The 18,253-nt window shown below is 37.2% G+C and overlaps 1 protein-coding gene across 5 annotated transcripts; it reads left to right on the top strand.

Annotated features, from left to right (window-relative positions):
- Nucleotides 1-2,239: 2,239 nt before the first annotated feature.
- Nucleotides 2,240-17,313, top strand: LOC131165428 (uncharacterized). 5 transcript variants are annotated; one of them, XM_058123244.1, is made up of 8 exons: nucleotides 2,240-2,555; nucleotides 4,399-4,472; nucleotides 12,132-12,173; nucleotides 13,227-13,268; nucleotides 14,660-14,743; nucleotides 15,816-15,903; nucleotides 16,859-16,956; nucleotides 17,046-17,313. In XM_058123244.1, exons 1-8 carry the CDS (start codon nucleotides 2,387-2,389, stop codon nucleotides 17,064-17,066), a joined length of 618 nt encoding a protein of 205 aa, XP_057979227.1. In that variant the 5' UTR covers nucleotides 2,240-2,386; the 3' UTR covers nucleotides 17,067-17,313. The 5 variants fall into 5 exon arrangements, with proteins under 5 accessions (XP_057979227.1, XP_057979229.1, XP_057979225.1 ...); XM_058123246.1 differs by lacking the exon at nucleotides 13,227-13,268; XM_058123242.1 differs by having other exon boundaries at nucleotides 2,266-2,555; nucleotides 16,859-17,313.
- Nucleotides 17,314-18,253: the final 940 nt, after the last annotated feature.

Here is an 18,253-nt window from a genome sequence, read left to right as displayed (position 1 = left end):
TTGCTTTACCTCTTATAATCTAAGTTTTTTCACTTCTATCTTTTTTTTTCTCCTTCTATAGTTTTTGCGATTTATATGATTTTTACAATCCTTATCCTTACACTTTCGATAGTAGTTGATGTAATGAGTTAATTCACAACCAATCAACTAAACTGTCTACCCATTTGAATCTACATTATCCCTTAAAAAATGTGTTTGATTTTTTATCAAACACGTTCTAAGAAGTTGATTATGATTCTAAACAATGTAAGTTGAGTGTTCCTTGTTTGCTACAAGTGGTAGAATACATAACCTAAACAATAGGACAAAAGTCTACATGTCCTATCATCCTTGTCATGAAAATAATTTGTTCGATTCTTTAAAATGCAAGTAGCTACTAGTTTAGTGTATTTTATTCATTATTTTGTCTCTCTATATGCTCATCCATACAAGAAAACTATGTGTATAGCATGTGGTGCATACGTAGGAGTGTATTGTTAGAAACTAACTACGCAAAACAAACAAGTGTTTATGTTACGACTAGGGCCATATGAACTCCTAAGTTTCTCCATGGATATCAACATTGCCCCTTAACCTCATATGTCATCTCCTCCATATGGAGGTTTCCTACTATAACCTCCACGCAAACATCTCTTAGGGGAGCCCTTAAATTTAGAAGTGGAAAAAATCACTTGAATAAATATAACTAGTGCTAACTCCTCCCACAAGTCTTCATTCAAATAGGGCATTATATGCCTTCTAATTTATACATACAACATATTTCATGTAAGCTCACACTTTCTCAAGTTAATGCCACAACATCTTTAAATTCAATAGCAAAAGCAATCAATTATATAGCAATCTTCTATCCAATAGCTCTCAAGAAAATAAGGATTATTTCATCCACTAATTATTCACCATCAACACATGGCTTCGCGAATATCAATTACACCCCAAATTGTGTGATCAATCGACTCGTCGTGGTGCTCCATTAATCACCTTTGTATCAACTATTTATTTAATTATTTTTATATGAACCCAATCATCATCAATTCATAATAATTTATCAATCTTTTTTTTTCCTTTTGGAAGATACAAAAGCAAAGCAATCAATTTATTGGTATTGGAAAAGATAAAAGATTATTTAAATGTATCATTTATGGGTCCAATGGAATTCATAGGTATGACTATCGAACTTTAGAGGTCTACCTAACTATTAAATAAATATGCAAACTTAAGAAGGCATGATGCGGTGGAAAGACATCAGTAAGCAAGAAGGAGCATCGAAGGTTCAATTTCAAGTAGATACACTCACGGAACCAGCGGTACATGTGGATGGTGAGAGTTTACTCTGTGAGTTAGTGGAGACCGTGGATAGTGAGAGTTCGCTCTGTGAGCTAACGGGGACCGTGGATGGCGAGAGTTCTCTGTGAACCAGCGGAGACTGTGAATGGTAATGAAGATGTGTCCCCAGGATCGGGTTGGCCGAACGTCCAACTTATGCACAGAAATTGTATCCGCATCCAGACTTTACCCTAATTAGCGAGACCTAGGGACGGAGGACGCTGATCCGTAGGTTTGGTGTGGCACCAGGGGATCCGAAGGGTTCGTTGGTGGCTGAAGTTCTTATATAATAAAAATACATATATACAAACTTAAATAATCTAAGTACATTTGAATGACCCAAACAAACCAATCATTTTAATTTAACTAGATATAAACTAGTCATTGCACAAGTTGCATCCTAGCTACTCCACGCATTCTTCTCAAGTACATGCAACAAACACATAATTCATAAAGTACTTTAAAAACCCAAAATGGACATAAATATCTTATAAGATTGGTTTGGATAATTGCACTCCCCATTGAGTATATAACACACCTATTATTCAAAATATAACAATTCTTTAAGGTTTTAGTTTCTAACTATGTACAAATAATGAACTTATTGTTAGATAATTAAGCGCAACACACAAAAATTTTTCATTTTTGAATTGCACAATTTACCAAACTCTTTATTTGTATATTTTTATTAAAAACTTTAAAATTTTTATAAATTTTCAGAAAACAAAAAAAAAAGTTAAAAATACTTTCCACACCCGATATTTCTTTCAGAAAGAACTTACATTTTATTAGAGATTTATTTCTTAAATCTTAAATTTAAACATATCTATAAATTTAAATAATATAATACAAAATTATATTAATTTTTATCAAAATTCCAAAAATGAAAACCAAATTTAAGGCTACAAATCCATCCGCAGACACTAACTCAGTGATAGAAAATCAAACTGAACAATATAGTGCATCGACAGTTCGACATTGCCCGTCTCATCCGAGAAAAAAAGGTGATGGTTTCCTGAACCCGTGCAACGGATAAGAAGGCCAGAAAGCAGTGTCATTGCCAATGGCGTCTGCCCTCATCGCCCCGAAGAGCATCTGCTCCACAAATTTATTACACAACTCTTGTAATCTTGCAGTTTCATTGGTCCCAATAAACTTCATTGCAGTTAATTCAACTAAGAGCGGCCATAAGTCGAAGCTCAAGCATCTCCCAAGAGCATCCTCTTCTGAAGGTGTGTGGCTGTTCTTCTCAATTTACTTATTTTTTCGATTGTTTGTGCTTCAGTTTCTTGCTAATGTAAATTGTTTGAGAATTGGGTTTTTGTTTGATGGGACAGCTCCTTTCTTATGTTGAATCAGAAGCACCTCGGTTTTTTTCCAGATAAAAATATTGGTTAAAGATGAATTGGATTGTTTTTAGCATCAATACTGTCACCTATTGTCACCACTATGATTAGGGAGGAGAATCTTTTCGGCGGCCGGTTTATTTACTTCTCCTACAATTAGCTAAATACGGAGCGGAGTGGCAGAAGGATTCAGTGATGCTGAACCCAGAAGGTTGAGCTAAAAAAGCCGTATGAGTCATTCTGAGACGAATTTTCATCATGTGTTGGTGGTATATCTTTTCAATTACTAACTCAGCGAAGGGAACTCGTTCAGGTGACTAGTTTGGTGCCTTAGCCACTTGCAAAAACATATTACCGAAAGGGTATCTTATAGGTGGTAGGTAGTTTGAAGCTAGAGATTTCAGAAGCTGGTACAATGGATGGATGAGTTAAACTGTCTTAGATAGGAGAAGGCTACCCTCGTCTTATGGGGAGCTTTAGGAATTACCTGCAATAGAAATTATTTTGGCCTGTTGCTGTGTGTGTGCATACATGCGTGCACACATGAGTGGGTCTATATGCATGTGTGTTGGGGGTATGCACACGCATATGTGCACCCTAGGCATGTGCATCTTGAATCATTATTTCCAAGCTCAAAGAATCGGAGTGTCACACTATAACTGGCTGAACACTTCACACAATGTGAAAGGCCCGCATGACACTAGTTTAGAACACAAGATTAATTAGTTAGCTGAAAGTTAACTGCAAACTCACCCCACATGAGCATGTTCACAAGCTCGAATACAAGAATATATGATAAGTGGTAAACAAACATGAAGTAAACCAGAGACTCGAGTAGTAAGTGTTAAAACAATGTAATTCATCTTATTACACCTTCGTGGATAACGCATGTTTAGTGAGGGAGGGAAGTAGGCTAAACACTTCTACAATTGCTAGTGAGTTATACAAAGATGGACACTAATTTTGCCTTAAAGAGCTTTTTTTGCTAATCTCACTTGGCACATGGAAACCTCGATATGATGGAGGAGTCATATTCCCCTTTTACTCAAGGCATTACTTCACTTAAAGAATTCTACAAGTATTTTCATAATCCACCCATTGTGCATAAGACAAGCGATCACGGGCAAGCATAAGGCCTTGAACAATCTTGGCTCGTGACATGAAGGGATTACTGTGCTTGAGTACTGGATTGGCTTCTATGTTTGATATATTCAGCTTTGCATTTACCCTCGTCTCCTGAAAAATTTCATGCTGGTCACAAAATTGTATCATTTAACTATGTTCACTGCCATAACATATATTAAATAATGGAATATTGTGTTTTTTTTTTCCCTCTGCTGTTTGACTCATGTTACTACTGCTCTTCCTCTTGCCAATTGTCCCTTGAACTTTGAATCAAGTTGATTCTCCTTATTGGCGCTCTTAGTGGGCTTGTGCACGTGATCAAGCCTTTCTAAAAATTTTTCTCTCAGCTCATCTTCAAGTTCAACAGCTTCTCCCTCCAAATTTTGATGAATCCCCTCATTAATATTCTATTTTCTAAAGAGAAAAAGTGAAGCGGATGTAGTTTTTTAATATCGTTGGTTTCTCTTAGTGCTATTTTAGAGTTTCCTCAAGTTTGTTAGGTTGTTGTTGTTTTTGTTCCCCTCCCCTCTTCTAATGACTTGTTAAAGTCCTTACTCTGTGAATTTTTTATGTGCATAACTTTCTTTGATATGCTATGTTACAGGAGTTCCTACTGAATTAATTGAAGATTCAAAATTTGTCCCATTGAACGCCGATGATCCAAGATATGGTCCACCTGTAAGTTTTGGTTAGTTCCATGCCAATTGTCATAAAACTCCTAGCATAAATGCATATTGAGTTTCAATCATTGTCTTCAGTTAAGTATTTTTCTTTTAATGTTTTGTTTGAATGTCATGTCACTTATAATTATTATTATTATTTTTTTTGGAAAATTTGAAATGTTGACTAGTGTCAATTCCTTTTAGGATAGCACTGATTATATTAAAGAAATTGAGTAGATTGGTAGATAGGGCTAGGGATAGAGGTTTTGTGTGAGGAATTGGAGTGGGGGGTGATGGTGCCTTTTTTTATTATTGTATAACTTTTGAGCGAATTTCTCGTTTAAAAATTGTTAGGTTATGTATGTCTTTTAGTATTATTATTATTGAGTATGTTAGTATGTATATTAGTGAGAGTTAGTAAGGGTGTTATTGTCATTAGAATGTATTTAAATTTGTATTATCAATAGAGGGAGAGACCTATCTTCAAGTTAGGTCATTCAGTTTTAATCAAATATTAACATGGTATCTGAGCATGATCCTATCGAAACCCTATTTCCCTCAGCTGTTGCCAGAAAACACTATTGCTGCGGCTGTTCTTCCCTAATCCACCTCCATCCCATACCAAATCACAAAACCAACCATATACCTGTAATCAGACCTCCCTGACAACCCACCGCACAAAATCTCATCGCTGGAGGGCCCCCCACGTGCTGTCCAAATGCTGGCAGGGCCGACACCACGCGCCAGCGTGTGAGAGCAGTTCTGACCACTTTTTTATTTTCATTTTTTTCTTCTGCCATGCTCCGATTTCTTTTTTAGACTATATTATCAAGCTGTTAGGCCAGTTTTTTGCTTAAAAATTCAACCTTTTTCGACCATGCACTCGCTGTATTCCCTTAATTTCTGTTCAGGGTTTGCGAAGGCTTCCTTGTGAGTTTTTTGGAGCTGTGGCAGCGTTCATATGTTCAGTTGTGAGGCTGTGGCAGTGCTATATCCATCTATGTGTTGTTCACCTTGCCCGTGGTTGCATCAGTGCTTCACATGTATTGTGATTGTTCCGATTATTGATTGTTCTTCTTGTTTTGGGTGTGGTTGCTGTTTGTGAGTGCTGTGGCAGCGCTATATCCATTGGTGAGTTGTACACCTCGTTCATCATTGTGTTGGTGCTCACATAGTTTGTGATTGTGCCAATTAGTTTTGATTGTTCTTCTTGTTTTTGGTGTCATTGTTAATTTTTGAGTGTTGGGATGGAATCTATGAATCTCAAAAATTTGTTTACATCGCTGCCGCAAATAACGACTCAAAAGTTGGATGGAAAGAACTATGTTCAATGGTCTAAAGCTGTTCGGATTTATTTAGCAGGATTAGGGAAATCTGACCACTTTCTCCAATCTGAGTCTTCTGATGAGAAAAGAAAAGACGTGTGGGCTTAGGAAGATGCCTTGATTGTCTCTTTTATGGAATTCGATGGAACTACATATTGCATGAATGTGTATGCATCTAGATACGTGTTTGGGATTATGTCAAAGTTCTTTACTCCCATAACATTACACGTATGTATGATTTGTCCCAGGAGTACTTTCAGTTACAACAAGGAGATAGGAGCATTGTAGATTATTTTCGAGAGATGAAACATATTCATGAGGATCTTAATGTCGTGCAACCTATATAACTGCCGACGTTCGTAAGATGCAAAAGCAAAGCGAGCAGATGACAGTTCTTTGTGTTCGTAGGCTTGAGACCCGAGTTGGAGGCAGTTCGGTCCCAAATACTCAATAGTGCTGGGCTGCCATCATGAATTTTGTGCCCTTTTTTCTTCTTCTTTTTTTTTTTTAATGAAATAAAGACTCAATTTGGTTTTCCAGTTTGAATACTTTGAAGTGATAATGCTAAAAAGTATTTCAATGCATAATTCACTACTTATATGACACATTTTGGTATTGTTCATCAATCATCCTGTGCCCACACTCCTCAACAAATATGGGGTTGCAGAGCGGAACAATAGGCATCTTCTTGAAATCACTAGCACTTTACTTTATCAAATGCATGTACCTAAAGTGTTTTAGAGTGATGTTGTAATTACTGCTTGTTATCTGATCAATAGAATGTCATCCTCTGTTCTTAGTGGTAAAATTCTCTACTCCATTCGCTTTCCTAATTCACATTTATTTTCTCATCTGGGTATGTGTCCTTTGTTCATCAACTAACTCCTGAGGTAGATAAGCTAGATCCTTATGTTATAAAATGTGTCTTTCTAGGCTACTCATATACTCAAAAAGGATATCGTTTTTATAATCTTGTGCTGCATCGCTTCTTTGTTTCTGTCGATGTTACCTTCGAGTCTACAAGTTATTACACCCAGTCACTGAGCGCTTCTGAGTTCAGTGAGTCTCTTCCTTTGCCTAATCTTCTAGATTCTATGTTGTTGTCCTTGCCCGACCAACCATTTGAGTCTCCATGTAGTTCAAGTCCTTTCATCTTGATCATCCTAATTTGCAGGCGTATTCACAAGGGTGGCTCCAAGGAAGAGAGTCCCCTCTAGCTTCTACTACCACACCTTTGGTTTCCTCATATGATGATCATACTTCCCATGATGTTGATTATACTTCCCATGATGTTGATCCTCCTATTGCTATTCAGAAAGGTAAACACACATGTACGCAACACCTTGTTTCCAACTATATTTCTTATGACTCCTTATCATCCTTCTATTATTGTTTTGTCACTACTCTATTATCTACTACCCTTCCTAAATCGGTTTCTAAAACCGTAGCCCATTTAGGGTGGAGGGATGCTATGGTTGAAAAGATGAATGCTTTACATGACATACTTGGGACTTGGTACCTCTTCCTCCTGACAAGTCTGTGGTTGGTTGTTGCTAGGTTTACACTTTGAAAGTCAACCCTAATGGTTTTGTGGCTTGTCTTATTGCTAAGGGATACACTCATGTGTATGGTCTAGATTATTCTGATACTTTTTCTCCGGTTGCCAAACTTACATCAGTATGTCTCTTCATCTCCTTGGCTACTGCTTGTCACTGGCCTTTGCATCAGTTAGATGTAAAAAGTGCCTTCTCGCATGGTAACTTTGAGGAGGAATTTTATTTGGAGCAACCACCTGGGTTTGTTGCTCACAGGGAGTTAGGCTTAGTGTGTCGGCTCAAGAAGGCTTTATACAATTTAAAACAGTCTTCCAGAGCATGGTTTGGTCGTTTCAGTGCTATAGTACTTGAGTTTGGTCTTTGACGGTATGTTATGGATCATTCCGTGTTTTATCGTCGTACTTCATCGGGTAGGATCCTTCTTGTCGTTTATGTGGATGATATTGTTATTACAAGTGATGATGATAAAAGTATTCAAAGTTTAAAACTTTTTCTATAGACTAGGTTTCAAACCAAAGATTTGGGACCATTGAAATACTTCTTGGGTATAGAAGTATCAAGATCTCGTATTGGAACTATTGTGTCATAAAGGAAGTATGTTCTTGATCTGTTAGATGAAATTGGCTTGCTGGGATCTAAACCAGTTGATACACCCATGGATCCTAACAACAAGTTAATGCCAAATACGGGTGATTTGCTACCTAATCCTGGATAATACCGGAGACTTGTTGGAAAGTTGAATTATTACTCGGCCAGATATATCTTCTGCAACAAGTGTTGTGAGTCAATTTCTAGATTCTACGAGGACAAGTCATTGGGACGTAGTAATTCACGTCTTGAGATATCTCAAAGGTGCACCTAGGAGAGGTCTTTAATGTCATGATCAGGTTCACACTTATATCCATGGATATACTGATGCATATTGGGATGGATCACCTTCTGATCGGAGATCTACCATCGGGTACGGTACCTTGGTTGGTGAATTTGGTTTCTTGGAAAAGTAAGAAACAAATTGTGGTGGCAAGGTCAAGTGCTGAATTAGAATATAGAGCTATTTCTCACACTACTTGTGAACTTGTCTAGTTGAAGAATATGTTGGAAGAACTGGGTTTTCACTTTGTTCGGGAGAAACTTGTGCAGAAACTCATTACAATTGCTTATGTGAAATTGGACATGCAACTTGCTGATTTATTTACCAAAGCATTTGGGGGGGGGGGGGGGGGGGTGCTCGTGTTAGATTCATTTGTAACAAGCTAGGAGCTTATGACATTTAACTCCAGCTTGAGGGGAGTGTTAGAGGTTATATATGTCTTTTAGTATTATTATTATTATTATTATTATTGAGCATGTTAGTATGTTAATTAGTGAGAGTTAGTAAAGGTATTATCGTCATTAGAATGTATTTAAATTTGTATTATAAATAGACGGAGGTACCTATCTTCAAGTTAGGTCATTTAGTTTTAATCAAGTCTTAACAAAAATAATTTTGGAAAGAGTGGGATTACAAGTATTAATCTTAATTTTAATAGATTTTTGGAGTTGACTTCTACAGTTGGGTGTGGTAATTTATAATGGCCTTTCGACATATTAAGGTTCCTTTGGGTGGTAATACTAAGTTTGTTGGTTTTTAGGATTGAGTTGTGGAAAAGGTGTCCAAGCATTTGGATGGATGGAAAGGTGCTTTATTTTAGTTAGGTGGTTGTACCACACTCATTCTTGCTTGTCTATTTGGCATCCCTCTTTATTATTTATCTATCTTTAGAATTCCTACAAAGGTAGCTAATAAAATTGGGAGAATTTTATGATATTTCCTTTGGTTTGGGGTAGGAGAGAAGAGGGATCATTTAGTTTGTTGGGCGATTGTTTGTAGGTTTAAGAAGGAAAGGGGGTTTCAGTCTGAGTAAGTTGCTGTTTAAAGATATGGTCTTAACTAGCAAATGGCGTTGGCAATTTCCCTCAGAGGAGAACTTACTTTGGCAAAAAGTTATTAAAAGTAAATTTAGCATGCAACTAAATGGGTGTGATGTGTCATGGTCTTACAATTCTTGTAATCATGACACGTGGCTTTAACGAGTTATTCTGCCTTGGAGAGAACTTTGGTTAACTTGGATTTGATTATGGAGGTGTCATGGGGATGTATTTGGTATGTCTCTGTGACATTGTGTTGGTTCTAGATAGTTGCCTTGATGGCATTCTCGAATTAAGATGTATGATCATTAGATCGCTGGTTGGTTACTCGTATGTGAACAAGAATGCTTTGGAGACATTTTTTTGGGAGAACACCAGGTGAGCTCCTTGCCTCCCCTGGTATCCTATTGGGTACTAAGTAAGCATCCTGAGAAGAGCTTAAGGGCGACTTTTGGCATCCTTGAGGGGTGTCTTGGGCTTCGAAGCTCCATGGACAATCCATTTGAGAGTAAGGTCGTGCGGTACTCTCAACCAGGAGGTTGTGACTTGGTCAAGGGCTATACAATTGGGCGGTATCATCTCAAACCTGATTAGACTGTTAAGAGACGTTGATCCTTTGTATGTCTTACTTGAGTAGTGTATTTTTCACTTCCCTTAGCTCTGACTAGTGGGTGGTAAGCGATGAGTACTTTGACACGTGGATAGTGCTTTGGGATGAAAGTTACCCTCAATCTTGGTGGAATGTGAGTTTAACTCCCTTACTGTTCGAATCATGATTCCTGTGGGATAGCCTTGGTTGGGTCAAGGGCTTTCAATATGTGAGACTTGACCTCTAGGTTGGACTTTGGAGTGTTTCCAAGGACGAGGATGAGTATGAGTATGGTTGGGCAGGAATGCAGGACTTGGTGTAGTCTTGTCGCCACACGAGCATGACTCTGTCACTCTTTAGGTAGATCAAGGCAAGGGTGGTTTCTTTTGGCCGTGGAGATCTATTGCCTCATGGAACGATGCATATTTAGGAATAAGATGTTCAAATGTTCTTTTGAGAGTCCATAGAGGCGTATTTCATAGATTTATTCTCTTTATCCTTTATACTGAATTAGTTGTGGCCTTGTGGGTAATAGTTTTTGTATTCTCCTTTAGGAAGACATTTGGTTGGGTGATTCTGTGCTTCTCTTTTCTTTTCTTGTCCTCATTTGTATTATCTTTCTTTTGTGCATAATGGAGCCATTTCTCCTTTCTTAATTTCCAATGTGCAAAAGTATCTCGTGGGGATTTTCATTTTCATAGGTCTTCAAATGAGATGTTGGTGGAGAAGCTATCTCTCTTTTTTTTGGTCATTGTTGTTGGAGGCCTGTCCAATAAAGGGGATGTTTGGTCATGGATGTTAGATTCTTTAGCTTGTAAATCCTGTTTTTTAAGCATTTGGTTCATGCCTACATCCCCTTTCCACTTCATCGTACTATTTAGAAGGCAAAATTCCCCTCTTAAATAGAGTTTTTTGTTTGTTTTTGTTTTTTTTTTTTTTTTTTACAGAGTCCGCACCAACAATCTTGTTAACATTCCCCCGGGGGGGGGGGGGGTGGGTGTGGCGTGTCTCGTGTGGGATTAATATACATGTTGAGCACCAACTTGCCCCAAAAGCTTAAGTTTGGTGCTATCAATGTATGCAAGTCATTTGTCATCCACTTCATTTTTTGGGACAAACTCACGAGTGGAATGGCAAACTCCCACACTTGTTAGTTTCCAAGCTCCTCTTGAACGAAAGTCAAGTTCAAGCCCTTACTATGTATTAATACGTGCAGGGTCCACAACTCTTCTTCTGCAAGGATACATCCACAGGATCACATGCATAAACACTCGAGCCCTTCTCAAAGCGTTGGCTCTAATATCACTTGTTAGGACCAAGGGAGTCTTGTGTGGGATTGATATACATGTGTGAGCGCCAACTTGACCCAAAAGCTTAAGCCTTTAGGCCTCGGGCTCATCCATGGATATAAGCCACTCATCCTCCACTCAATTTTCCAATATAGTACAAACTCATAGGTAGAATTTGTGGACAAATATGTTGTAGAGTAGGGGATCTTCAAAGGCTTTGTCTTCAGATGTTTGCATTTTATGTTTGATAGTTTAGAATCTGCTTCTCAACACTTCTTTGCATTGTCCTTTCTTTTGGAAAGTTTGCATTAAGTTGTTTGGATTGTCTCTTAGGAGACATCCTAGTGTCAAAGCTCAGGACTTCTATGTTGGAGGTTTTAGGTTTCAATCTTAGGAGTGTGAAGGGGTATGGGGTGGAAAATGGGCTGCTTCCCGTTGTATAGCCCAGGCTCAATGTAGACCTCTAGTTGAGCAAAAAAAAGAGTTGGTTTGGTTTATTTGGAGACAATTGAGTTTGTCTAGAATCGGTGGAGGATTTGTTGATTATTTCCTCTGTAGGTTTTGGTAGGAAAAGATGGCTCAACCTTGTTGAGATGTGGGATTTTAGTAGTTTTGTGTGATATTTGGTCAGAATGGAATGCATGCATCTTTGTTGGAAAGAAGATGATGCATTCTATGCTTTGGGATAGGATTCATTATTTGGCTTCACTTTGATCTTTTGGAGCTGGTTGTTTTAAAGGGTTGTGTCTTTTAAATCTACAGCAAGCTTGGCATGCTTTATTATTGTTTTAGTTTCTCCTTTGTTTCTTAGGAGGCTTCTTATTCTCCTTTTCATACATTCTTTCTTGTTTAACAAAAGATATTTTTTTGTTGTCTATATATACACACGCATGCACACAGACTCACATCCAGAAAGAAAATTTACCCCTTTCTCTTAATAGAGAGGATCAGTAGACAATATTATATTCTTAATTAATTTCTTGAAGATTCAAATTCTTTGGCTTTCAGGCTTTATTGCTGCTAGGATTTGAAGTTCAGGAGGCAGTGAAGGTAATTTCAATTTTTCTATTTGTTGGTTCTTATATTCCCATTTTTTGAGGGAATATTTTGCTTTTAATGACTTACTGGAGGTTTTTATAATATGTTATCATTATCCTGAAAGTGATAACTGTGCATTCTAACTTGTTGTAGCGTGATCATGTGTGCCCAACAATGGGGATTTTATTATTTGCACAGTATAAACTGTTTTTTCCCTTCTTTTTTTTTTTTTTATAAAAATTGGAATCTCTGTGCTGTTGCAGGTATGAGAGTTTTTATGACATGAAGTTTCAACAGGAGGTTATCATAATCCCGTTCACTAACGGCATGATTATGCTGAAAGTGATAATTGTGCATTCTGACTTGCTGTAGAGCAGTGATGTGTGGCCAACAATGGAGGTTTATAATTTGCGCATTATTATAGGGTTTTTTTCCTTAATTTTTTTTAATATATATATATATATAAAGTGGAACTCTCTGAGCAGTTGCAGGCAACGTTAATGTGGTCACATTTTCCATTATGTGCTACTTAGCATGCATGGTTACTTTTTAAGAGTTGGTTTTTTTATCTGATTAGGTTCAATATTGCAAGTAAGTGGCAGACTTTTGATAAGTTTGTCATGTTGCATTTTTGTATTTTTTGAAAATTTATTCTTGGTTTTGGGTTATTACTTGCAGCACTAAATGTTGTTTTTGTGTTTATTTAGCCATTACTCCAAAACAGCATCTTTTCTATCTAGGTTCATTGTTCTATTCAGTGTGAAGTGTGATTATTTAAATAATTTTTTTGGGGGTAGAAATGTGCCCCATATTTAATATTCTAGAGGATTTCTCAATATTTATAATCTTGGGAAATCCTTTTTTCTTGTAATTGTAGTGATAAATCTTTGTTAATTTGTTTGTTTGTTTGTTGTTTTCACTCCACCCCCACAACCCATCCCCCCCCCCCCCCCCCCCCCCCCCCCCAAAAAAAAGGAGGCAAGGACAGCTAGAAACTGATTTACCAATGATGTGTAGAAATTGTTTTCAAATTCCTATCCCTAAATGTGTACCTTCTTGTTGCAGATACAAAAACTTTTAAAAGAGATGGATGGTGAATTCCTGGAGGTATTTCTTTTCTGGCAGTGACTTGGGTTGGGTTATAATAGAATAGCTTTCCTAAGGCAAAATATCTGTCTAAGCACAGAAAGTTCTTGCAAAATTTGACAAGTTCTATCTAGAACTCTTGCTTTAGCTTTACACATCCAAAATCAGAACTAAAAAGGGACACCAAAACCTGATACTATTTTTGACAAAGTTGCCAAATGAATGTTTGAAGCTACGAAATTTATCTGATAATTAAAGTCAGATTTTGTTGGGTGTCTCTATTTGGCTGTCTTGTTAAAGTTTGTATCTCCTACTGGTAAAAGATGACTATCATTATTATTATCATCATTATCAACTGCTTGGCCAAATAATTGTTTCTAAACACTAAAAAAATAACATATAACTGTTTGTATGATATAGTATTAGGAATGGGAAACCACATGTCTTTTTTACGGTAACTGGCATATCAAAAGCCTACTGATTCTGCATTATGGTGCATTTTTTCTACTTTTCTTGGCTGTCCAGTCTTTGCTCCTGTTTCTGAAATTATTGAGAACTATTCTTGAAAATGGCCTAGAAGGCCCTCCATTGCTGTTGAGCCATCTTACTTTTTATCCAAGTCCTCCTAGAGAAGACTATCATCTGGACTCTATCCGACTTGAGCACTTTCTCAAGTTGCTCTGTTAGGAACCATTCTAGTGAAAGAAATCCTGAGACTCGTTGGTTTCCTGCTTTGGTTTAAGCAGAATGTGCCTTTGCTCTCTGTTTTATTTGCTGGTGCAATTCTCGACAGGCTTTCAGCCTTGGAAAGGCTCTTTACGTGAGGGGTATGGTTCATTCTCAGTCCTGTCCTCTCTGTCATGATGCTACTGAAACCAGGAATCATCTCTTTTTGCTTGTCCTGTCTCCAAAGTGATCTATACTTCAAGGTCACATCAGCTTTTGCCCTCCCCAAATATTTCATTAGTGGGAATTCAGTTGGCATGGCTCACTTCTCTAAACAATTCTTGGAATTCAGCTATTAGCAAGCTAGCTTGGAATGCCACTGTTTATCATGTTTGGAAGATCTTTTGAGCAAGCTTCTTGGAAGATCGATTGTGTCGCCTATGATATCATTCATGATATTAAATCTCGATGTTTTGGTGTCAGGAACCTTAACTGGAAGCTGAAAGCTTCACTGGTTCTGTTTTCTGTTTTTTTTTTTTATTTGTTGTCTTCTTTTGTTGGTTTGGATTCTTTGTTGTGCCCATGCTTTTTGAGCTAATGTACTCTCTTGCTTTTTCCCCACCTTAAAAAAAAAGTAGTTTGTTTACATTGATTGCACACACTCAGAACCTACCCCTGGAGACTTTATGAGCAAGCTATCTGGTGCCTTCAATTTCTTTTTTCAAACTAAATATTATTATTTGTAGGTTATTTATGGTACTGAAGAAATGATAAATCGTCCACTTTGGGAAGTGATGAATACAAAACAAACCAACCTTGAAGCCTTGAAGGTAAATCTCACATTTCCTTATGTCCTATGGCTTTCTTTTTCCTTTTTTATTCATCTTTGAGTTGTGTTCATAAACATTCTAGTTTCTGTACTTGAAGTCAATGCGATGACGAGTGAAAGTATATGTAGAGATATTTTATCAAGTTAAGCTTACAAAAAGGAGAAAGGTTGTTCAGTGTTGCATTGGAATCATTGTGCATTATGTAGCTCCTTGTACCGTGTTTCATTACGCTTTAACAAATCTATTAAGTTTTTCTTGAGATCCATTTTACTATTAAAAGTTGAATAATTGAGTGGAACTGATGTAAGGATGGAGGAATGAAGAATTTAGAGCTGGCCCTAATAGAGGAGAATATGAGGCAGAGATGAAGAATTGTTTGTGATGGTTTAGACCCATGCAATGAAGATCAATTGATGTATTACTACATTGCAGCAACTCATGTTACAGCTTCAAAAGAGAAAGAGGAATGTCATTTAGGTGGTAAGATCATACATGATCTCCTAGAATTTAATGGAAAAAATGGTCCTTGATGGAGTGAAATTTGAAAATAAGATTCAACCGACCCTTAGTTGCTGGGATTGAGGGTGGTTGAGTTGAGATTCTATTTTATTACCATTTTATTTGTTAGTGTGATGGTTCTAGCCCAGGAATTTACATATTTTAACAGCTATTTGCTAGTCCTAGGGTTTTCTGAAGCATTAAAACACCAAAATTTTCAAAATACCTATTGGAGGTGAAATTTTATCAAGCAAAGAAATTTTAGGGCATGCAAGGCAATGTCAAATACTAACCCACCCCCTCCTTCCGTGCTCTAACAAGAGGAAAAGTAGAAAAAAGAAAACACTTGGGGAGACAAAAAAAAGAATGAGAGAAGGAATGCAATTGACTCTGCTTCAGCAGCTGTAAAGGAAGACAACCTGTTCTTATGTTGCCTGTTGCAAGAAGTAGAAATTTAAGGGCTTACAGAATTAGGGATCACTCCTAGAATATTACATGTTGACTACATGACCGACGGCCACCATGTTTGAGTGTGTGTGCATGTAATGTGATTAATATATATTCTATTTTGCAGATAGCAAAGTCACTGCCACGGATCTGCTTCTTATCTGGGCTTAGTGGGGAGGAGATGATGATGTTCATTGATGCCTTCCCAGAAACTGGTATGAAAACTGGCCCTCTATCTAGATTTTTTAATTTTGGCTTCACATCAATTCACATTCAGATTAAAATCCAAATAATATGCCAAATGTTGAGTTTCTCCAAAATAAAAATTGCCACTAATATCAGGGTTAGATGATATGGCTGATGGAACCAAAATCCATCTTGAATACACAAATTCGAACTGTAGAAGTTACAGTGAGTATGCCGAGAAGTTATAGCTGGAAGGATCTTTATGTTCTGATGCAGATGGAAAGCAGCTGATTCTAAATTTTTGTCCTCCATTATGCAAGTGTAACTCTTCCCTGTTGGTGAACTCCATTTGTCTTGAATCTATCACCATACATTGATAAAACATGTTCTATGAGATATCTGGAGTTTGGTTCTTTACCTTGTCTAGTTGGAGGCATGATACGACTTGTCAAAATTGGTCTTCCTAATTTAAGAGTCTAATGTGTCGTTTTGTCTTTGTTTCGTTTTCGTTACGTTTCGTTTTTATCTGTTTGTAGCTTGATTTACTGGAACCACGGTATTCCTCCGTCATAAGTGAGACCGTGGTTCCAATAAATCAAGCTACAAACAGATAAAAACGAGACGTAACGAAAATGAAACAAAGACAAAATGACACATTAGACTCTTAAATTAGGAAGATCAATTTTGTCAAGTCGTATCATGCCTCCAACTAGACGAGGTAAAGAAGCAAACTCCAGATATCTCATAGAACATGTTTTATCAATGTATGGTGATAGATTCAAGACAGATGGAGTTCACCAACAGGGAAGAGTTACCCTTGCATAATGCCGCCCTCTTTAATTTAAAAAAAAAAAAAAAAGTTCTGTGATTAGTCTTTTCTTTTTAATTGTCATTTTCTAGTACAATAGACTTCTGTGGCAGACTAATATTCCTACAGCCTACCGGTTTGTCATGTAGCTGACACTTCCAATTGATTCTATGCAGGACTTGAACCAGCTGTATTTGCAGCTCTTGTCCCTAACAGTGCTGATAAACCACTACAAGAGTTGATAGAAGAGATAATGGGGGACCATGATATGCTGGTAAGCACTTGTTTCCTTGCTGCAGTGTACTGTACTGTGATTATGCCCTTTGCCTCCTTAATTGTGATAGAATTTTGACTTGCATGCAGTCTGCAAAGAAGTCGGGATAGAAAGGCATGTGGATTAAAGACTTGCGAGGATTGAGAATCATACTCTCTCATGAGATTTCAGAGTTTAATGTTTAATTATAGAGGTGATCCAGCTTTCATGTCAAGCAAGGTTATTTTATGATCTGTTAAAAAAAGGGTACAATTGCTGATCTGAAAAAGCATCCAGGATTGTTTCTTTTTTTTTTGTGACAATGTCATTGACCAGAGTACATATATATAAAGATACAAGTGATTAATCTCTTACAAAGGCTATTTAGGTTCTGGCTTGACAACCCAAATCCTGCACATGGGTAGAAATTAAAGCTGCATTGCTTGGTCATCATGAAACCCAAATCTCCCACACCCTTCCGCCTGCCCTAAAGTCCCACCAGAAGAAAACCGTTTCCAAACATGTTAAATGATTTCTTGTTGCTGCCTATTGTAAACAGCAGGAACTAAGCTACAAATAGCATGGTTGTACGTTTTTATTTGGCGTGTTTTAAACTGGCAAACATGAGTTATATCCAGGAAAGGCGACACAGCTTTGGAACCCTGCTTGGGAAATGACTTATAGTGGCTGTTGGTCATGGGCATAGCAGTGCAAGATCCGCACATACCATTTAATTATCACAATAGGAGTACGAGCGACGAAAAAGGATTGCTTGAAATGCAATCTATGGTTTATGTTTTCCTTCAAAATAATATGGTCCTAAACAAATAAAGCCCAGTAAGTCCAATATATGCTTCATTAATTTTTGCACGAGTTTTTATCAAAATATTGTATTGTGCATGTATACTGCACAACTGGAAGGCTTCAAGTTTTTCTCAGTAACTTTAACAAAAATATCTTACTTTTGATAAATATTTAAAGTTATACGTAGAAGGTTATAAGCATTTTTCTAGGAGCTAAGCACTTATTATTAGTACTTATAAGTGATATAATTATTTGTGAATAAATGGTACCAAATGACTGATGGGCTCATGCCATTTTTACGCATGCTCCCCACTTCTATAGTTCAGATATACCCCATCTCTTAGACCAAATATTTTGCCCATTTTCCCCTAAAAATCTGCCAGTCCAATTTGGAGCTTTCCTATTGCTGCAGATATATCAAAACTTTGCTACTCATATTCTCCAATATCAACCAGCCTCGCATTGAGACTTGGACGTGTACCTACCGTACTGCATGTTTGCAGAAGTCTAACCA

The sequence above is a fragment of the Malania oleifera genome, chromosome 10 (genome assembly GCF_029873635.1).
Source record: "Malania oleifera isolate guangnan ecotype guangnan chromosome 10, ASM2987363v1, whole genome shotgun sequence".
NCBI classification, from domain to species: domain Eukaryota; kingdom Viridiplantae; phylum Streptophyta; class Magnoliopsida; order Santalales; family Ximeniaceae; genus Malania; species Malania oleifera.
The sequence above is the reverse complement of the archived record's forward strand: the minus strand, read 5'-3'. Positions and strand labels throughout refer to the sequence as shown.